The sequence below is a fragment of the Pleurodeles waltl genome, chromosome 6, assembly GCF_031143425.1.
Source record: "Pleurodeles waltl isolate 20211129_DDA chromosome 6, aPleWal1.hap1.20221129, whole genome shotgun sequence".
Lineage (NCBI taxonomy): Eukaryota > Metazoa > Chordata > Amphibia > Caudata > Salamandridae > Pleurodeles > Pleurodeles waltl.
This window is the reverse complement of record NC_090445.1, coordinates 855,996,556-856,019,696: the sequence shown is the minus strand read 5'-3', so window position 1 is coordinate 856,019,696 and position 23,141 is coordinate 855,996,556. Positions and strand designations below refer to the sequence as shown.

Genomic DNA, 23,141 nt, shown 5'->3' with positions numbered 1-23,141 from the left:
GGTGTACCCACCCTCAGGGCTAGTAGCCATTGGCTACTGACCCCCCAGACCTAAACACGCCCTTAAATTTAGTATTTAAGGGCTACCCTGAACCCTAGAAAATTAGATTCCTGCAACTACAAGAAGAAGGACTGCCTAGCTGAAAACCCCTGCAGAGGAAGACCAGAAGACGACAACTGCCTTGGCTCCAGAAACTCACCGGCCTGTCTCCTGCCTTCCAAAGATCCTGCTCCAGCGACGCCTTCCAAAGGGACCAGCGACCTCGACATCCTCTGAGGACTGCCCCTGCTTCGAAAAGACAAGAAACTCCCGAGGACAGCGGACCTGCTCCAAGAAAGGCTGCAACTTTGTTTCCAGCAGCTTTGAAAGAACCCTGCAAGCTCCCCGCAAGAAGCGTGAGACTTGCAACACTGCACCCGGCGACCCCGACTCGGCTGGTGGAGATCCAACACCTCAGGAGGGACCCCAGGACTACTCTGATACTGTGAGTACCAAAACCTGTCCCCCCTGAGCCCCCACAGCGCCGCCTGCAGAGGGAATCCCGAGGCTTCCCCTGACTGCGACTCTTTGAATCCTAAGTCCCGACGCCTGGGAGAGACCCTGCACCCGCAGCCCCCAGGACCTGAAGGACCGGACTTTCACTGGAGAAGTGACCCCCAGGAGTCCCTCTCCCTTGCCCAAGTGGAGGTTTCCCCGAGGAATCCCCCCCCTTGCCTGCCTGCAGCGCTGAAGAGATCCCGAGATCTCTCATAGACTAACATTGCGAACCCGACGCTTGTTTCTACACTGCACCCGACCGCCCCCGCGCTGCGGAGGGTGAAATTTCTGTGTGGGCTTGTGTCCCCCCCGGTGCCCTACAAAACCCCCCTGGTCTGCCCTCCGAAGACGCGGGTACTTACCTGCAAGCAGACCGGAACCGGGGCAACCCCTTCTCTCCATTCTAGCCTATGTGTTTTGGGCACCACTTTGAACTCTGCACCTGACCGGCCCTGAGCTGCTGGTGTGGTGACTTTGGGGTTGCTCTGAACCCCCAACGGTGGGCTACCTTGGACCAAGAACTGAACCCTGTAAGTGTCTTACTTACCTGGTAAAACTAACAAAAACTTACCTCCCCTAGGAACTGTGAAAATTGCACTGTGTCCACTTTTAAAACAGCTATTTGTGAATAACTTGAAAAGTATACATGCAATTGTTATGATTTAAAGTTCCTAAAGTACTTGCCTGCAATACCTTTCGAATGAGATATTACATGTAGAATTTGAACCTGTGGTTCTTAAAATAAACTAAGAAAAGATATTTTTCTATACAAAAACCTATTGGCTGGATTTGTCTCTGAGTGTGTGTACCTCATTTATTGTCTATGTGTATGTACAACAAATGCTTAACACTACTCCTTGGATAAGCCTACTGCTCGACCACACTACCACAAAATAGAGCATTAGTATTATCTATTTTTACCACTATTTTACCTCTAAGGGGAACCCTTGGACTCTGTGCATGCTATTCCTTACTTTGAAATAGCACATACAGAGCCAACTTCCTACAGTCATCCTCGACAGGTTCTGCGTGTAACGACACGTTATGGAATTCTGCTGCCCTAGCTACCACCTGTGCATACGATGTGCTGTCCTCAGGTGGTGAGGGCTTGGTAGGGTACGACTCAGGACTATTGTCTGATACTGGGGCGTCGTATAGGTCCCATGCGTCCTGGTCGTCTTGGCTCATGGTGGTATGAGCCGGTGAATGTGACGGAGTCTGTGCCGGTGATGTGTGAGTTACAGGTGGAGGAGAGGGTGGCGGAGTTACCTTCTTCCCCATTTTTTGTGGTGTTTGTTCTTGTGTTTGGAACTCGAGTCTCCTTTTTCTCCTGATTGGGGGAAGAGTGCTGATCTTCCCTGTCCCACTTTGTATGAAGATCCGCTTTTGTGTGTGGTCTACATCAGTGGTCTGTAACTCTTCTTCAAATCTGTGTTTGCGCATTTGAGAAGACAGTGATTGTTCCTCTGTATATGAGCTGGCAGTTGGTTCGGTTGCTGGTCGTTTTGGCACCGAAACTTTGTCTCGCTCCGAGGAGAATTTTTTCTTTTTCGGCGTCGAGCTTTCTCGGCGTCGATCTTCCTCGGTGCCGCTGTCTCTGCGTCGAGCAGCTTCGGTTCCGCTGTCTCGGCGTCGATGTTTTTCGGCAGCACTTTCTCGGTCCCGAGATTGCTGCGTGCCTGTGTCTCGACCCGAGTCGGACGATCTCGGCACCAGTTCGGCCTTTTTCGGTGCCGATGGACGGTCACCTACTTTATGGGTTGAGCCATGGCCTGTCAGCAGTGGCGTCCCCTGGGCCTTGTCTGTTTTCTTGTGTGGTGCTTGCTTCGACGTCTTACTCACGGTTTCTTCGACGTCGAATTCCTCAGAGTCCGATTCATGGATGGAGAAGGCTTCCTCTTCTTCTCCTTGTTCCTCGAACTCTCGGTGTCCTGTCGGCGTGGACGCCATCTGCAATCTTCTGGCTCGCCAGTCACAGAGCGTTTTTCGGGACCGAAACGCACGACAGGCCTCACACGACTCTTCCTTGTGCTCGGGCGACAGGCACAAGTTACAGACCAAATGTTGGTCTGTATATGGATATTTATTGAGGCATTTAGGACAGAATCGGAATGGGGTCCGTTCCATCAGTGTCGAAGTTACACGTGGTCGGGCCGACCAGGCCCCGACGGGGGATCGAAATTACCCCGAAGGGCTACCGGAGCGCTTCACGATTCGGTGTCGATTCTATTCTTACCCGATACCGAGCGAAACAATACCGACGTAGTTTTCCGAAGTGAAGACTATCTTTCCGTCCCGAAACCCGGAGCGAAAAGGAACACGTCCGAACCCGATGGCGGAAAAAAAACAATCTAACATGGAGTCGACGCCCATGCGCAATGGAACAAAGGAGGAGGAGTCCCTCGGTCTCGGGACTCGAAAACACTTCTTCGAAGAAAAACAACGTGTAACACTCCGACCCAACACCAGACGGCGGACTATGCACAACATGTGTATCTGCAGCTACACATGCCACCGAACATGCTTTTATGACAGGGATCCTAAACAGAGAAGTATGCTGCCTGTTTTGGAGGTGAGCAGCTATTGCTGTTAAATGAATTTTAATAGACGAGTATGCAAGATTTGCTTTTTGTAAATGAAGCAAGTAACACCAATATCCTGTACCAATGCTTTAAGTGGATCAATGTTTTTGGGTTGACTGTAATATACAAAACGTTTTCATTTAGCTGCATAGCACTGTCTGGTTGTAGGTCTGCATGCTTCTTTAGAATGTCCATACATTCTGTTGGAAGCTGTGGATATCCAAACTCTACGACCTAAGGAGCCAAATCGCCAGGTTGAGCATACTGGGATTGGGATGCCTAATTTGACCTTTGTTTCGAGTCAATAGGTCCGGTCTGTTTGGAATCTTGTGATGTGGAACTACATACAGATCCACCAGTGTTGTGTACCAGTGTTGATGTGCCCACAGAGGAACTAGGAGTATCATAGTGAGGGATCTTGTTGACCAGAAATGGAATTAGTGGGAGAGGGGGAAAAGCATCAGCAAATATACCTGACCAATTGATCCATAGAGCACTGCCCTTGGATCGAGGGTGTAGGTACCTTGCTGCGAAGTTTGGGCACTTTACATTTTCACTTGTTCGCAAAGAGGTCTATGTTTGGGGTTCCCCACATGTGGAAGTATTGTTGAAATTCTTGTGGGTGAATCTCCTATTGGTGTATTTGTTGCTGCGTCCTGCTTAAGAGGTCCACTAGTTGGTTGTGTATCCCTGGGATATACTCTGCTAGTAGTTGAATGTGACTGAATTGCCAGTTTCCAAATTGTCTGTGCTAGAAGGGACAATTGAGATGTGTGTGTCCCCCTGTTTTTGCAGATGATACATTGTGGCTATGTTGTCTGTCCTTATCAACACTGTTTTGTGCATGATCTGTAGTTGGAAAGCTTTGAGTGCTAGGAACACCGCTAGCAATTCCAAATGGTTTATGTGATAAGTTTGTTGAATTAATTTCCATTCAACTTGTATGGTAAAGTTGTTGAGATGGGCTCTGCAACCTATCATTGATGCATCGATTGTGATTATGGTCTGTGGCACAGGGTCCTGAAATGGCAGCCCTTTTGATAAGTTGGTGTGAATTCCACCATTACAGAGAGTTGTAAGTTTGATGGTCCAACAACACTAGATCGTGAAGTTGACCCTGTGCATGAGACCATTGTTGGGAGAGACACTGTTGTAGGGATCTCATGTTCAGACGCGCTTTGGGTACTATTGCTATCCATGATGCCATCATTTCCATACGTTTCATGTTAACCTTACTGTGTAAGTATGATTGTATTGTAGTTGAGATATGAGATTGTGGAAAGCTTGAATTCTCAGTGGGTTTGGGTACGCTAATGTGATTGAGTGTTCAGAATTGCTCCCTGATACAGTTGTATTTGTGTTGGTTGCAGATAAGATTTCTGGTAATTGATTGTGAACCCTAGATTGTGTAGGGTATCCACTGTGTACTGTGTGTGCTGGTGACAGGCTTGAATGGTGCTGGCTTTTATGAGCCAGTCTAGATAAGGAAAGAGATTTATATGTTGCCTTCTGAGGTATGCTGCAACCAATGCGAGGCATTTGGTGAATACCCTTGGTGCTGTTACTCCAAAGGGTAGTACTTTGAACTGGTAGTGCTTGCCTGCTTTCACAAATCTTAGAAATTTGCGATGTGCAAGATGTACGGGAACGTGGAAGCAAGCATATTTCAGATGCTGTCATGTAGTCTTGTTTTTGCAGCAGTGGAATGACGTCCTGAAGAGTGACCATGTAGAAATGCCTGGACAGGATGTACCGATTGATGGGTCTGAGATCTAGGATTGGTCTGAGAGTACCATCCTTTTTTGGTATGAGGAAGTATAAAGAATATACTCCTGCCCCTTGTTGGGTTATAGGTACAATCTCTATTGCACTCTTGATTAGAAGTGATTGTACCTACTGTTTTAATAAATTTAGGTATTCCAGAGAAAGCCTGTGTGAGCGAGGGGGAATGTTTGGTGGAGTAGAAATGAGTTCTAGGCATTAACCATTCTGGATAATTGACACCACCCATTGATCTGTTGTAATATTGAGCCATTGTTTGTAGAAATGTCCAAGTCTTCGTCCCACAGGAGAGATATGCTGAGTGGGGATGTGCAGAAAGTCAGTGGTTGAGGTAGAAGAACCTCTTGTGGTGGTGGATTTACCTCTACCTCTAAATTTATTTCCTTTGTAAGAGCCTTTGAAATAACCTCTATTGTAAAATTGTTGTCCTGGTTTGTACTGGGATGTGGACGGCTCGGAAGTTGATGGTTTACAACCACCTCGTAGTACCCCGAGTAGGGATAGTGTAAAGGGCACCCATAGCCTTAGCTGTATCAGAGGCTTTCTTTAATTTCTCGGTGGTGGTATCTACTTCTGGGCCAAATACGTGTTGCTTATCAAAAGGCATCTTAAGTACTGCCTGTTGTATTTAGGTTTGAACCCTGAAGTTCGTAACCATGCGGGCCTTCTAATAATCACACTGGCGTTGATACCCCTTGCAGCTATCTTTGCTGTGTTTAAAGCAGAGCTAATTTAGTTCTTTGAGATAGCCTGGCCCTCAGTAACTATCTGCTGTGCCCTTTCCTGGTGTTCTGGTGGAAGGTATTGTAAGAACTCCTCCATTTCATCCAAATGAGCTCTATCGTATCTGGCTAACAGACCTTGAGAATTTGCAATCGTCCAGTGATTAGCATTTTGAGTTGCCACTCTTTTCCCCACTGCATCAAACTTACTACTCTCCTTGTCTGGAGGAGCAGCATCCCCTGTGGATTGGCTATTTGCCCCTTTCCTAACTACACTTACAACTATAGAGTCAGGTGGCAAATGTTCTGTAATGAAAAGTGGATCTGAAGGTGCAGGTGTGTACTTTTTGGTCGACCCTTGGTGTGATAACTCTAGCCTTTACTGGCTCCTTGAAAATGTCATCGGCATGTTTAATCATGCCTGGGAGCATGGGTAGACATTGATACTCCTTGTGAGTGGATGTTAATGCATGGAACAAAAAATCATCCTCAATGGGATCTGTATGCAACTGCACATTGTGATATGCAGCTGCCCTAGTTGTGACCTGGTTGTAGGCAGTGCTTTCTTCAGGTGGAGATGGCCTAGCCAGGTATGAATCAGGATCATTTGAGGGTATGGGATCTGAATCATATTAATCCCATGGACCTACGTTGTAAAGAGTATCACCTAAATCATCCCCATGAGTAGAGATGGGGGATTGTGGAGAAGTGTGTAGGTGAAGGTGGTGGAGTATCTGGTGGTGGAGAAGCAGTAACAAAAAGGAGAATGTGGTGGTGAAGGCTGTTGTAGTGCCTTTGGTTGCTCCTTATGCTTAAATATCATAGCAGGTGGAGGCCCAGTATCTACTCTCTTGGAAAGATGACTTTCTCTTTGTTGTAGGAGGAGGAGAGGCAATAATCCTTCCAGTGTCTCAGTGTTTCTGGATTTTACTCTGTTAACACGTCCATTACTTCCAATATGGAAGTTATTTCCGAAGACTCCTCAGTAGTTTGAGCATATTTTCCACCCACAGGTTTCAGCTCCGAAAGTCTTGAGACCGAATGTTTTACTCGGGCCGAGATTGTCTGCTCTGAAATAGATGGCAGTTTTTTTGGCTTGGAGGTGGAAGGCTCTGCTTTTCGACTTGATCCCGAAACAGGTGAGGCACGGTGTTCAGTCAGCGCCAAATGCACTTTGGTCTTAATTTTCGATGCCGAACTCAAGGGTTGGTAATCAGAATGTCTTTTCGGGTCTGATCATGGCAAGAAGTGGTGGACCCAAGACCAGTGCTGAAGTCTTCTTGGTTGTCTTTGGGTGATGGGAAGGGCCTGATGTACTCACGTACTGTGTAGCTGGAAGCGATTGGCTGTCCCATTCGAATCTCTGACGTTTATAGAGAAAAGAGAGAAGTTCAGATACGAACCAAGATCTACTGGAGCAAGAGGAAACACATCCGAACCAGAAGGCGGAAAGAAAACAATCTAACAAAGGACTTCATGAGCACTATCACCGAGAGGTGGAGTCACTCAATCTTGTGTAGAAGAAAAGCAACTTGTAACACTCCGAGCCTGACACAAGATGACTTATGCAAAGCATGTGTATCTGCAGCTACATGTGCCATCGAATATATATATATATATATATATATATATATATATATATATATATAATTATTCACATATTATACACATTTATATAATCACACGTATATGTTTGTGTAAGTATATATGTATAGCATACATATAGAACACTTAAAACCTGGTGCACCAAGACCATTCAAAAAATGACTACAGCCAAGGGGCAGACGTGAAGATTAACAGGCTATCTAGAAACTGGTTCAAAATGTTTTGAGTTTGTGCTCTCGAAATATCAGTGAGTATGTACATTTGGAATCATAATTGGCACTATAATGAACTACTGCTCCTTGTAATTTATCAAATGTTACTGTGTGTGAAGTATTCACATTTTTTTAGTGTTTCACTGGTGGAATTTGATCAATATATGTAATCTTGCATTGTCTTTGGTCGATTAGCCACTGATTGGGAAAAAAAGCAGATCAAACAGAAAAATTAACTTGCACAGACAGGGTTTATACAACCCACAGGAAAACGTTCAATAAAGCTGAAGTTAAAAAACATGCCTCTAAATCAGCGTTTCCCAAACCGTAGGTCAATATTACAAGCAATAAATAAAGATGCCTTTAAACTCTGTACTTCTTTTGTCACATTTGCTGTGCATAAAAGACAGGTTGAAAGTCAGGCTAGGTCTTATGACAAATATATATATATTTTTTTAACTGGTTTGGCGCAGAGGATTACTCCGTGCCGTCCTCTACACGAGTCCTAGTGTGCAGAGAGCCACTCCAGGAGGTCCTCACACCAGAGAAGGCAAATCCCTCTGGTGCAAGCACCAAAGAGATAAAAAAATTTATGGTAGAGCTTGCAAGTGCTCTGACCTGTTGTAATTTCTCTGTAGGATTTTAACCACGCCCACTTTTGCTATTTATTCTTTGTTGTGCTTGTTTTAAATGTGTAATTTTATTGGTACACTTTGTGAAATGTCCCTCCTTTGTATGCTGAGTTCCCTCCCAGGCGATTTCACTAAGTGAACATTTTTGTTGGCCATCACACTACCTCACACTTTTTCCTGTTACAGCCAATAATGGTCCCTCCTCCGGTTTCGGTTTGCCTTTCAACCAAGCCGTGATCCTTTCTAGACATTCACACAGGGGAGCCAATATCTCTCACGCTCACGGCACTTGGAATTGACTTGCTTGTGTCAACTATTTTACTTTTCATTTTCAATTTATGTGCCAAGAAAAGTCCAGTTAGGAATTTACAACACTAATAGCTCTAACTCGAGTAAAAGTGAGACCCATTGCATTGCAAATGCTTGTCTATTTTCAGTCTCATCTGTTGGGAAACAGCTTCACCCGCCCGCAAGGGGTTTCTTTTTTTCTGTAAAATGAAGATCGGCGTGCATGGCGCACAGACGTTTTTACACAGAAAGTTAAAGTAAATTAAATCAACCAACTTATTTACTTTCACTCACATCAGTGCTCAGGGGCTCCCATTGACCTTGCTTTGATGCTTGCCTGTCTTGTGCACTAGGACCAGCCACACAAGTGAGACAACCTTTTTGTCGGGACAAAATGGAGAAAGCTGGGTTGTAGGAAATGTGTGTATTCCTGCTGATTCCAGAAGTTTACATCATAGAACTGCATGGAAAATGTGCAATTTTAGGAAAGGTTTGCAGGGCAGTGTGGGTAAGAAAACTTGGTGGTATTCACGTAAGGCATAGCACTCTGGACTGCCATGGACGTCTAGTTTTCAGAAAAGTCTGGGTTTGGCAGGATTCCCCGGGAGTCCATCGCTCTCTGGCCAAAAAAACGCCTCTATCCTCATTGCCAAATCGGATCATTTTTGTGACAGGAAATGTGGAAGTCGACATTGTACTTTGGTGCCTTTCCTGTTGGGCACTAGGCCTACACATACAAATAACATACCAAGACTTAGGAGAAAGTTGGATGGAAGGAGGTTTATGGCTCCCAGCACATTCCAGAACTTTCCATCACAGAAATGTGGAGGAGAATGTGCGTGTGTATTTTATTTATTTTTTAAAGTCAAAGTTTGAGGTTTGCCGGGTATTCTGAGTAAAACAACCCGGTGAGGGCCACGCAAGTCACTCCATCATGCTAGGTTTCCCTAGGTGCGGGCTGAGTTAAGGCCCATAATCCACAACTACCCTTCCTTGGTGTGAAACAAAAACCCAAAAACAGTTAAGAGGAAAATAGGGTTATGTATCCATGTTGTGTTTTGGGATGTTTCGTGCCACTATGCTGCATTTGTGCCTTTGATATGTATGCTAGTGTGTAAGAACAACACCCTCCAAATATTATGCTCCTACAGGTACTCACAAATTCAGTGGTGTACAAATAACCACTGCTCCTAAACTCCATATCTTGTGCCCATTTCGGAAATACACAGGTTACCTTGATGCTTAATTTTCACTCTACATATTTCTCCATGAGAGTTGGTCTATACTCAAGACACAATGAATAAACATTGTATGGTGCAGCTCAGTTGTTGGCTCTGGGTGCCTCGATTTCTTGGGAGAACCTACAAGCTCTATATATCCCTAGAACCAGAGGATCCCGCAAATGTAATGGTACATTGCTTTTGTAAGTCAGCCATTGTGACAAAAAGTTACTGATGAAGATTGTCACAATTGGCAGTTTGTTCCTACATGTTTTCAATATTAATTTCAACAATTTCTTTCTTTGGCAAACGTTGAGGAATCTACACATACGACCCCTTGCTGAATTTGGAGTTTTATGTTTTCATATAGCTTTCCTGGATCACACATAGGTTTCATTTCACACTGGAAGTAGGTTGAAAGCGCAAAAAATGAAAAATGCCAAAACCCTGGCAAAACAATGCAGGTTGTTTTGTATTCGGCTCTGAATGTTCCTGAAAGCTGGGGAGATGGTGACTTTAGCACATTAAAGTGTTTGTTGATGCCATTTTTTTTATGGGAAAAGCCAGCCACTTGTCCAGAGCACTCTTCCTATTCCCCCCCCCAAAAAAAATCACAATTTAGATATATTTCAGGTTTCTTCCAGGTCCACTCCAGGAGCATCCATAAAAAAGTATTAGAACTGGACAGAAAAGGCCTTAATATAGGGATAAAGGTTAACATGGGGACTGGCATTCACCAACCCCTCTCACTTTGAAGTAAAAAAAGTAAAGTAAATTATCTGACAATCTGTCAGGGGTACATGTAGTGTGGAAGAAAAGGCTGTACAATGACATTTTCTCGTAACATAAGAAAATGTAAATATCTGTAAATGAACTGTAGACATTCAACAGTTATAAAAGCAATACTTTTTTGTACTTCTAAAATGTGAAGGAAACAAAGATTTTAATAGAATCATTTCCACACATTCTGTGCGTGCAACATTGTTTTATTAGTCAAATAGTATGGCTGTGCAAATTGAAGAGACCCTTTCAATGGAAAATGTGCTTTCTATAAATTACAGTATTCTACCACACAATGCTTTAGTTACGTTAAAAAATATATATATCGCCCACTCAAGTCCATTGAAGCTAAGAGGGTTGTATACATTTGTTGTACTAAAAAGCGGTTGCGATTCTAACATGATTGGGAACCTCTGCTCTAAATGAAACATCAACAACCGCTCCAGTTAGAGAAAACAGAACATAGATCAGTCCCAAAAAAAGCTCCCATATTATATTATAGGGTTTTAAATACAAATTAGTCTTTCTTGGAAATCATTTATTTTTAGCAGTTTCTCCAAACACAATAGGTATGTAGATCAAATTCATTACAAGACCAGAGGCTAAAATGCATAAATCCTTTTAATGACACTCCAAAGCAGCACTTTAAAGAGCATTACATCCTAAACATTGACAATCCAGAATGGAACTTTCCCCCAGATATAAACAGTCCATGCATGGAATCATCTTACTCTTTTAAATGCTGATCCTCATTCAGATAAGTAGCATTTTCATTTGCTTCACTTTCTCATGTGTTGGCTGTATGGCTGTCTAGTTGGTTTCCAAATTTTCTTTAGATATTAGTTAGTTGTACTTTTCACTTTTATGAACCACTAATTAATCCTTAGACAACGTGATGCCTGGATATTGATACCTATTAAGTAGGTTCATTCATGCCCTGGGAACAAGATTTTAAATAGATACATTTGCCTCAAGCACTTATTTGACTAACTAAAATGGCGGTTATTGTCACATGCCTTACAGAGACGCGCCTGCTTGTGCTGTCCCGCTGCTGTTTCTGCCTCCACGGCCTCATTCAACCTGAAACCACGCTCCGGACTGGATGCATTCATCGCTGAAGCCCACTGGACCCAGGGCTCGCCTTGTGACAGCATGCCATTATCCCTGAACTCTGCCGAACACGGGTCTGCCTCAGACGCACCAAGCAGAGCTCTGTTATTATAGGAAAGCGCAGGGCAACAGCGCAAGGTCGACCCAATGTGACATTTGTGTGCCATCTTGCTTTGGACTTGGTCCCATTGATTTTTTAATAATAATATGCTGCCGATTTTTATATCTGTAACAATGTGTAAGTGTTACCTGACAGTTAAAGTATCTTTCTTGAACACATGAGTGGTTTGGATGGTTATAGGTCAAGGAGAAGTTTCTAAATATTTTATTACTATTGGTTTATTATTTCTCCGGTAATGAGATTATCTTGATACTGATATTTTACCAGTATTTCAGAGAAGGATAGAGAATCCCAGATGGGAAAATTAAGGAAGAAAGTAATAAAAAGCTAATAAAGCATGAAATTAAGCTTTAAGAGTGAGACCATCGACATGGCCATGCAAAACAAATCTAAAGAGTAAGAGGGGATCTGATAATTGAGTATTGAACATTGTCAGAAGGCAACTCTGATAATGGAGAAAAGAAAGTAAAGAAGAAAAGGAAGACTAGACACACTGAAAAAAGGTACATAACCTTTAATAGAGTGGGTGGTCTTAGCACCTCAAACGGGAGAGGTACCCTAAGTGGCATATTACTTAGGAGGTAATGGTGTCCTATGCTACACGCAAGAGATGAATACTCAAGATGTTGAGTTTGTGAAAGATGCATATCAAATAGATGATGAAGAACCTTATGATGAGTAAGTGCTTGAACTTCAGCAGGACGATGATTGGGGTGATGACCTCTTTGCTGAGGATGCTATAACGTCTACTTCCAAAGATAGTGTTAGCAACACTTAGGGAAAGGAATGTTCTCACCCCATAATATTAAGCACCCAAGAAGTGCGTAATGGTGGCCCTTAGAACACGTGGGCAATTTTATTAAAAGGTGGATTTGGAATCCATTTGAGATGAAGGTAGGAAATGTCTTAAAAGTGGAATGCTCTAGATCGGTCATCTACAATAAGGTCTGCCTAATGCCAAATTTAGATCCCAAACTAAAACTTTTCATTCAGAATGGGCAGAGATACCAGGAAGGGACTCGAAACTGTGGCATGACTGGCTCCTGGATGTGTTTGGCACATCCATTGGATCTCAACCTTCTAAGAGGATGGAGCTAAAGAGGCATGGTGTTACTAGGAAACACTAATGCTGGCTTTAATACTGAAAGACCTAAGGCATTCTTTATGAAAATAAACCGTAAGCTGGGGGATTTAGCTGGGAAAGAAGTTAGCGAGAACCCAAAGGGCCTGTTATTCGTGGACGACATGGTCAAAAGTCTTGGTAAATACATTACTACCTTCACAGCCCAGGACAAGGTTCATAACAAAATGTACAGTCTTTTCTTTGGAAGTGCTTTTGGCAAGGTCAGCAGAAGGGGACTTTCTGCCAGCCGAGGCTACCAGAAGTTCCAGTTCAGTAATTTCAAGCAAAGAGGCTATGGGAGAGTAAATCAAGCTGGTATAGGCACTTCCTCAGGGAGACTGCTTTAAGCAAGAAGTAAGCCCCGAGGCAAGGGTTTTTCCAGATACCAGGGTAGTACAGTGATGACAGTGATCCCTGGGAAGAGTAGTTTGGTGGTCACCTAAAGTATTTTACCAGCATGGTGGAGACTATACACAAGATCCATGGGTTTTAGAAACTATTCAGGGTTTAAAAATAGATTTCACAGAAATCCCCTTTCAGTACTTTCCTCCAAAGGAGTTGGTTTTGAACTCAGACCAACGATATAGAAAACAAAGATGAAGTCCATGTTGATGAAAGAGGCTATTGTAGCGGTGAGAAATAAAGAGAAAGTTTGAGAGTAATCTCTTCCTGGTAGAGAAAAAAAAGACACAGGGTGAAGATCCATTAGAAACAAAGTATTTCTTTATAGATTTATGGTGCACAGACATTTCAAGATGAATGAGATCTATCTCTTGAGAGACTTTGTTGAAGAACAACTGTTTAGTAAAGTTGGATCTGAAAGACGCTTACTTTACAAATCCCATGGTGAAGAGCAGCCAGCCTTACCTTCAGTTCACCTGGCAGAATCGACTTTACCAATATTGTTCCCTTACAATTGGCCTAGCTTCAGCACCATGGTGCGTCACCAAGGTGATGAGGGCAGTGGTTTCCTACCTGGGAGAGCGGGGTACTCGAATGATTATCTATTTAGATGACATTTTGGTAATGCCTCCATGTCAGACTCAAATTCTGAAGGATGTGAATATGGCCAAAAACCTACTGGAGAGTCTATTAATCACCACATTTTTGGATTTAGATATAACATGCTAGTCCATAAACATGAATTATAAGGTTTTTAAACAGCCTTTTGGTAAGACCGGTCACGGAAGAGGGCTCTCAGTAGGCCACATTATGCCGCAGCATGGGATCTCAATGTCAGACATTTATGAGGCGCCTAGTGGTTGGACCAAAACAAGCGCACACCTTCCCCCCCCCCCCCACCTAAGCCCTCAGGGAGATAAAGGTGGTACAAGAGCCTCCCTCCCCTCCCCAACCTTTGATCAACCTGGTCCAGCAGATAAGTCTTATCCCAACAGAAATGGTCCAGTTAGGGGAACAAGACAAATCCTAGCCTTGTTTCGAACAGGAATTAGATGCATACGGGCAAAAAACTGTCTGGGTTAACATGTAGTTCTACCAGACTCTGCTACAGTCCGAGCCACTAGAATGTTGCAATTCTGCAGCGTTATTCACATAAGGGATTTGCCGCATTTGCCACATAATTCATCCTAAGCTGTTTAATTTGCAGATTTTAACGAGAAAGAAAACTTCTACGTAGCTCAGATCAAACGATAATAGATGTATGCGCTGTTGCGCAGTGGAAGGTGCTTCACAAAGACTGAATGATCACCTTTCAGCTGCTTATTGATGGGCTTGGATGTTAAACTACTAAAAAAAAATAAGGTGAAATCCATGCCCTTACAGTGTTAACATGAGTATAAATAACAAGATAATGAAGTAATAAATAATATTCGCCACATAAATTTCCTTTTCTTGCATCCTAATTCAGTCAAACCCTTCCACATAATTGAGTGTTCACCTGCTGCATAATTCCAGAGGCCCTGGCTATAGTGAACTGCAATTTACTGAACCTTTTTGATCCCGACTGCCTGATAGACTCAGAGTTTCAAGTCTTTCAGCAGAAGCAGGCAATTGTTCAGAGCTGGATGAAATGGATCTATTAGCAACAACCTTTTGAAAAAAAGGCAACGGGTATTGACTGGTGATAAAGTTAAAAGAACTCCATGCCTATGTATTGTATCTGGACTTCAAGACTGAGGGCATTCACCTCCTGAGAAATGTCCTGAGGACTGAGTGGTCTTCCGGGACCTAAAGGACACAAGTCCGACCATACTCCTCTTTCTGTTTCACTGTGGATTTCTGCAGTTCCAAACAAAAGGTCTCCTGTTCAAGTTCATAGAGCTTTAAGGATGTTCCTTCATCAGCACCATGGTGCTGCACCAAATTGCTCCTAGAAAATGTATCCTCCCCCTGAAGTCTATCAAAGCATTTAGGGAAACCAACTTTACATGGTAAAAATCAGTTTATCAGAATGGCCAATTTACATTTATTGTTCACAGTTCTACAGCTATACAAGATCTTGTCTACCACGTCTTTACGTTTTAAAATGCAGTGCAATCTAGAGGGAGGAACTTAGCTGAAACATTGGTCAGTTACTAAATTGCAAGAAGTTATTCCTTTTATCACAAACATTCATACATTTGACAATTAATCCATTAAACTTTAACACTGAAATAAATGTTTGTGGTACTGGCTGACAGTTTTATAAAGCATTATCATCACTTCATACTTGTACATATTTGAAATGCACTACTATTTTGTTGGCCTGTGTTTTAGCTCACCTTTCCCTAGGTAGTAGCCTGGTTCTGAAGTTGGCAAAACTAAGCAAGGATTACAAAAATTAGTGTAGATATTTTTATTCTAGAAACGGTCTCATCCTTCAAAAGGTCTTTGCACACTGTTCCCACTAGAAGAGTCTGACACCTAACCAATAGTGCCTATTTGTGGGTTTGTCCGTCACACGTTCCTACTTTCACTCATTTACACTGAGGAAAGGTGTATAAATGTAGCACCAAATATATGTGTAAGCATTGCATGCACTGACAACGGAGAAAAGCTCTGAACTGCTGGTTTGGCATTCGTCCTTGCTTTTTTTTAATGCTCGCTGGTTATTTTTGCATTAAATATGTGTAAGACTTCTACACGTTATCTGAAATGTCTGTCTTCTTTCAGAAGAAGTGACGATTAATTAGACCTCCACTTCAAAGCTATCATTCCACAGTACTGCCATCTTGAAAGTTAGACATGCTCGCTGCCTGGTCCACCAAGGATAAGGATTATTGGTTCTGGTCAACACGTTTACATAACACCATTTTCCCCTTTTTTGTCTGCTGTTCCAACAGGTGACCTGTGTTGATCCAACGAGGAATCCCTTGCAAATTTCTAAATTACGCTACAAGATTTTGTAGTGTTCCTCTCCGGAGTCCACGTTTGTAGCAAAATCTAGTTCTTCCATACAGGACACCCACATTATTCTGATCACTGCACTATGCAGTGTCTTTCGTTCATTTCTGAAGTAATCTATTGCTTCCAGTTCTTGCCACTCGTTCATGAAAACACCTTGGCCAATTATCTCTGGCAAGTTTTAAAAGACCCTTACATATCCTGCTTTTGAGGTCGGTGACAAGAACTCTCTTCAGTTCTTTAATTCCACAATTGCCCTTGAGGTGTTTATCACAATATTTTACTGCATCCATAGCCTAACAGGCCATCCTTTTGATAACAGTAAGATAATCTTGGTATGTCTAAGATGACATATATGGACACTGTGGGGTAAATTTTCAATGTCTGCATTCACACTGGCTAGCCTTATCGGATGACCTCTATACTGCAAACAGAGCTGTGAGGGTTTCTGGTAACCAGTATTTCATGATTGCCAGTGAGCACGCTTTTATTTCTCCTCACTTCCCAAAGAAGCAAACATCTCTCCCATTTCCACCCCTTAGCACTACTTTTATAACAACCAATTCCAGAATCTTAGTTTCATGTTCAAGATCTTTCACCTCACCTTCTAATGTAAAAATTGTGCCTTCCACTTCTGTAACTCCTAGAGTTTTTTTTTGTTTTCGCCATAACTCAAGATCTTATAATCTGCAAGTAATGCAGTGCCCGAGTTTTTCACATCGTCTACCAGACACATTTCTGGAATTTCTTTAAAGATTTACTTGATAGGTGACATTTGAGGCCAGGGAGACTATACATTTACTTTTGCCTTCACCATGGTCCTTTCCACCAATAGCCACAGTATTAGTTATCTAATTTGTTGTACTGGTGTGTACTTAATGGATGGAACAGTGAACTTACTCTATGAATATCACTGACCACGCTGTATATTCAAAGTTGTAATACCATTTAACAATGGAAGAATTTAATATGTATTTATACATTCAACATACCACAAATTCCAATCCAGGCTATGATAATACTGCCTTCTATTTTACCAATGGTAGTGAATTTAATATTGTCACAACAGTTCACAGTTCCAACTGTTACATACTGCACAAAACTAAACATATTACAAGCTGAATCTGGACTTGTGTCCAGGACGGTTACCTTAGAACCATGTTGTATGTCACTCAACTCCCAAAAGCACTACACCAAAAGCTTAGTGAGTGCTGTACAAATACTAATACTTTGTACTTTTATGTTATGCTATCACACTTCGGTTTCCTCAATATTTAAAAAACAGAGTGACTGAGTTTTCTCCACTTCACTCCTTAGCATTCAATGTTTTCTTTTACACAATATTAAATTAAACAAAAGTGCACCTTACCTTGCTCCTTAGATTCCAACTGTGACTTTTTAACAGTAAGATCCAAAGGAGATTCTTGGTCAGCCATCAGAAGCTTGCTGAGCACGGGGTTCCTGGTAGTTGCAGCCGTGGGAGAGGACAGTACAGGTGACGCTTTTGGCAGACTTTGGTTCCTTGTGCTGTTGGGCAGGATAGGGTCCTGAGTAGGGGTCTTTTTTGAGGTATATTCAGCAGCCAACTGTCTGATCATTTGCTGCATGATCTCACAAGCCACTAAGGGAATGTTTGGGTCAAAGCCCCTTGGACGGTCTGCAATAAAAATGTGTGTTTTAAGGCAATACATAAAGTAATATTCTCCATAAATTTATAGTTCATGAATAAAACATAATTTTCCATTAAGCATGGACTCCCAAACCCTAGAGCTCTATGCAGGCCACCACAAAGTTACTCTCCTCTGCAAACAGTTGCACAGTAACAGAAAAAAAACAGAATTCAATTAGTAAATTAATTCTCAAGCACTAGTATCTTGCAGATTCTCTTGTGAATGTATTATTCCAACCATTAGTCCAGATATCCCCAGACAGTAGCTTTACTCTCAAGTTCCATCAAGAAACTGCAGCACCATTCCTTGCCTTTCATTTCCATAGCCTATCCAACTGTTTGTCAGGCAGTAACAGGCAAGTCATAATTACTCCTTCCATATGGATATCTCAAAGATTTAGGATTCTAAATGTATTCCAAACGAGGATTTAAAACATAACTGAAGGAAATAAGGTACCTTAAACAGGTTTTGCAGCTCTGCCCACCAGACTTGCTCGTCCAAACAACCTTTAACTATTCAAGCAGCAGTGACCCTTTGTCCCTTTCACTGCCTCACATATTTCATGTAGATGTGCAATCTTACTGTGCAATAGTTGCTACTCTAACATCCCTTAAATGTTAAACGGTTTGCAACTGTCTGGGAAGAGCCCACCTGGTTATAAAGTTAAAAAAATAAGTATATATAGCAAGTTATCCAACTTGCAATGTTTTGTATTCCAGCTCTTTTCGAAAACAGAATGTAAATGTAGTGGTGAATTAAGTTTGTGTTCTGAAAAACAAGAAATGGACCTGAATGGAGATGTCTTGTGTTTTCAATCATTCTTCTGGCAATGTGATTACTGCCAAGAGAGGTACCTTCAACAGAAGCATTTCAAGGTATAGTGCATTTAAACAAAATCTTCGCCAATCATCTGTGTACCACCATGCCCAGCTCCCAATTAGAAGAAAGCCATACAGAAGAAACCATTTTAAAGTATGCACTTTCAGTGGCAAGGTGAACAGGGGGCTTTCCAGATGATTTCTTGTTAACTGCAGTCAAACAAGTTAAAACCTCGTCAAGGTATTATGGCAACCACATGCCTGGCTGATACAAGTCTGAATTTAAGGACCCGAGACACCAGAAACTAAAGGTGTCCATTTTAGTTTGTAGCATTTTTATTTGCCACTGCTGAGAATCTTTAAGAAAGCTTTACAAAAGCTGAGGTGACAATTTACAGATGCCGACCTGCAGGCAGGTTGTGTTACAAACACGACCAGAGGAATGCCCACACACACTTATGAGCTTGCTGGAGAACTCCCAAGCCAGAGGTGATACAAATGCTTCAATGGGAGGGATTCAGTTTCTCAAAATATAGATTTCAAGTGACTTATTTGTGTAGCTCCCATTTGGGGCTTGATTGAACGTCTTGGCTGATCACTCTGTCATTTTGACTATTAGTACACGATAAAATATGTGAAGCAAGTTAAGTCTGAATGTCCATGTCCTCAGTCTCTGGGCTGGGACACTCTGGATTTCTGCCTCCTTGTATGTGGATAAAGAATATGGTAGTCATGTTGTCCATTTTGCCAGAGGACCATGTAGAGCTCCAGGATGCTATAGGATGCAGGAATTTTGAGGACCACAGTTGTTTTTCTGTTGTTTTGATCAGGTTAGTGTCTCATACTGAGAATGCTACGCTCAGAGTCACTGAAGGTTTGCCTCGGACCACCTGAAAAGCAGATTTTCTTTTTACCTAGTTATATTTGATCTCCACTATTTCAGGACTGACTGGATTCTGGGAGATACGTTTTTCTCCCTTCATTTGGGGCTAATGGTCTTGTAGTCTCTGCTACATCACAGGACTTTGGTAAGTGGCTGGTTGACTAGTGCTAGTGAACTCTGCAAAAAGGTGCAGGCAAATAAACCCAAAACTTTCAGCAAAAAGTAACTGAATTTCTGCTGCTGCAGTGCAAATATGTTGGATGGAATGATCTGGAGCTTGTGAACCGCAATAGTGAACAGTAACCAAAACAAATTTGTTTTTAGGTTTCTTTGCCACTTTTAATAGTAACACAAGATCTACTGCGCACAGTGCATAAGAGGAAGAGAAATAAAGACATTGATTAGAATTAGGATGCGCGATTCCATGCTGTTTTTTGATCATCTTGTGTATGACATATGTTTAGGTTGCTAAAACAGATGGTATGGGTGGAAAGGACAGACGTCCCCATAAAAAACGGTCCCCTGTGTTACAGACATAGGAAACTTTGAACTTTATTTGATACCATTCAAATAAAAAAGGAATTTAGTCATGAATCTAGGTATAAGTAAAGGAGCATTTCTTATTTCTGCAAAGAAGGAACTGGTTGAGGTCATTAAGGTACAAAGTGGGCAGGACACCACATCCTATTTCCTTTTAGGCAAGCAATGTAGTAGTATCCAAGCCCCTTTTTGGCAGTGGTATGGGCTCAATCACTCATAAAAAGAAGATCCTCTCTACAACTTCTAGGTGCTCTCTGGATGCAAACTGGGAAAAGTCTGCACAACGGAGGCCATAGCAGGTAGTGAAGTAAATGATTCGCCACCACTGAGAAAACTCGCACATCTTTGGTGACTTGGCCCAGTGGTGATGGTGAAATGAGAGACTTGCCCACAGTTCAATGAAGTGGGCCTTCCATACTGGGCCACAGGAAACTCGCAGGGACTTTCGTCCTTCCCTTACTACATTACTCACACAGAAATGAAGGATCACACTGGCTTCATGTTGATAAAACCCCTTTGATTTGAAAGATCTGAACACCTTTGCAGATCAGAAAAAAAAACATTTGGTTAGTATCACTTGGATGCCGCTCAGGTTTGGCTATGACTTAGGCCATCTGCGGGTTTCTTACATTTAAAAAAAAAAAAAAAAAAAAAAAAAAAAAAAAAACTCCTCCATCATGAAAGAAAACAAAATCAGTAGGATTGGTTTTGCAGTTTGAAGAGTTTTCTAGATCCACATGCTCTGAATCAATTCTGTCATCTAGTGGTTGGGTCTGGAGTCGTCTGCAGTCTGTCTTCTCTTTTTTTTTTTTGGGCAGCGTCAATCGCCATCTGAAGGTAAGTCCATCCCATGTTTGACATCTGACATGCAGACTGGAAGTGTCTGTGCATGGTCGCCATCTTTAGATTCTTCGGGCCAGATGTACCATGCTTCTTTCCGTTGCAGAATCAGGCCATTTGCGCTCAGAAAAAAGCATATTAGGATGTGCAAATGCTATTAGGTAATCTATTACCGAATTGCAAAATAGGTTTGAGAGTCGCTAATAGGAAGGAACGCGCCAAGGGCGTCTCTTCATAATAGCGAGTCGCAATGATATGTATGATTGTTTTGCAGCCGCAATCAATGTCTTCTGAGGGTGGTACCCATGCACGTCTGCCTGCAGGCAGTGTTTGTTGTGTCAATGCAGTTTGGGGACAGGAGCCGGTGAAGTTATTGTCACTGCCCTGGCCCTCTAATTAAACTCCTACAGGCGGTGTTGCATGAGGCCTTCCATTTCTTCCAATGATTGGGGTCCATAACGGTTGAGGTCTTGTGGAGTGTTTTTATCTCTTCTCATTTCGCAAAGTAACAGGCCTGGCAGTGGCTGGCTCTCAGAATGCCACGTCACCTGCCTATGCTTTCCTGCACCCTGGACCAACAGAGGATTGCCTTCTGGGATGGCACCAGTGTTTCGGGGAGGAAGCAAGATTCCTCCTTCTCTTCCTTGAGCTAGACCCCATAAGTATCTGTCTCCCTCTTGAAGAGTCCATTGTACATGGACAGGTCGTGGTGAGGAGAGTGCCTCAAGGGGTAGCCGTCAATACATTCATCGTCAAGCTGTCACTAGCCTTCAAGCGTGGTAGATTTGTCCGCTTCATAATCAAAGAGTTCCTCCTGCTCTTCCATATGTGGCACCAGTGTTGAGAGCACCTCAATGTCTGGATGGCCGTCTCACATTTCCCTGGACTTTGAGTGTCTCAAAGGGATGCAGAATCCTTTCAAGGAATTTCCTTTAGCTGCAGAAGGGCCCACTTTTCTTGCACTCAACCTCGAGGGCTAGTTCAGTTTTGGCAGTTGAAGGGGCCTCACTCGCCAATGTTGTTGGCTTTTTGTCCTTCTCCCTCATCCCTTTTCTTGCACCAGCTGGCATAGAGTGTTGGCTGGAGGCTTTACCCCAATCGATGTCCACTGTTTGGGACCTGTGCAACAGCTCTATACGTTTATGCCAACCCTGGGTTGTTGACTTGTGACATTAACAGTGAGGTGACTTTCAAGAGTATAGGGTCTGTTAACGCCTTGACTACCTTCTGCCCATTGGCCTTCTCAGAGTCTCTCATAGCCTTCCTTGCGGCCGTGATCCTTTCGACACTGATAATGGGCTATTTACTTTCCGATGCCCCACACCCTGATGGCTCTGCCTCCTGGACTTTTCCCTCCTTAACTTCACTAGAAAGGGCCAGGCCCTTGAGGAATTAATGGTTCCTCTGGGTGTTGACCATTATATGGTACACCAGTCTCTTTTTCAGTCTTGCCTTTAAGGTCTTCGGTACGAATTCTGCACATGCCTCGGTACGGTGGTCCTTTGAGAGACACAAGGTGCATATCTCGTGGGGCTCCCACTGAGTAAACATGTGATGGCATTTGGGGATTTTCTCCATGCCTCTGCATTCTATAGGCAAACGGTGCGTATCGGCATGGACAAATTGTTCCAGTGGATGGGATACTCAATGTCTTGGGAAGCCAGATGAAATGGATGTCAGCAGCGCTGGATTTTCATGCAATTTTTTGTGCAACTGGTTCTTCGCTATTTAATGCTTTTTAAAGGAAGGCTTTATCTCATCTTTGGATAAGGAGCCTGCAGCCTTTTTTTTTTGTTTTTTAAAAGGTAAATTGCAGCAGAGGACGTTCCACATGCTTCCTTGTTTTGCGCTTCCTTTGTGTAAGTGTTTGGTGGGGTACTTTCACTGAATCTTCCTGGGAAGAGAGGGAATTCATTTAAGAGGTGGGAACTCTTCTCAAAAGAGCCAACCTCCTTTCGCCGTCCTTAGAGGAGTCTTTTGAAGAGGATGTCTTGCAGATATTGCCACAAGTTGCTTTATGCATGGGATAGAGGCAATAAACATACTGTTCATGAAGATCATCAGTGTAGATATGCAGGCTGGACAAGACTTGAATCAATCTCCTCTTTCTCAGCCACAGTGGTAGCTGGTCACTGTACTAAGGGGAAAATGTGTAAAAAAATAAATATAAAAAAATAAAAAATAAACCTTAAAAGGCATTAAACGAAAACAAAGTAAAGTAGAAACTTGGGGACTTCATCACAAACACTGTACTTAAGGTGTGGTGTCTAAGGGGAGAAGGAGAGCTCAGCACTTCAGCTAATTAGGTGGATATTTGTGTTTCAAATGAGC

General features: G+C 42.7%; 1 protein-coding gene across 4 annotated transcripts in view; it reads right to left on the bottom strand.

Moving 5' to 3' along the window:
- LCOR (ligand dependent nuclear receptor corepressor) overlaps nucleotides 1-23,141 on the bottom strand; it is a 276,632-nt gene that overhangs the window by 172,623 nt on the left and 80,868 nt on the right. For all 4 annotated transcript variants that reach the window (XM_069239600.1, XM_069239601.1, XM_069239598.1 and 1 more), the window contains exon 3: nucleotides 17,429-17,716. In XM_069239600.1, the coding sequence (XP_069095701.1) occupies nucleotides 17,429-17,666 (238 nt within the window). In that variant the 5' untranslated portion in view covers nucleotides 17,667-17,716. The remainder of the gene's footprint in view (nucleotides 1-17,428; nucleotides 17,717-23,141) is intronic.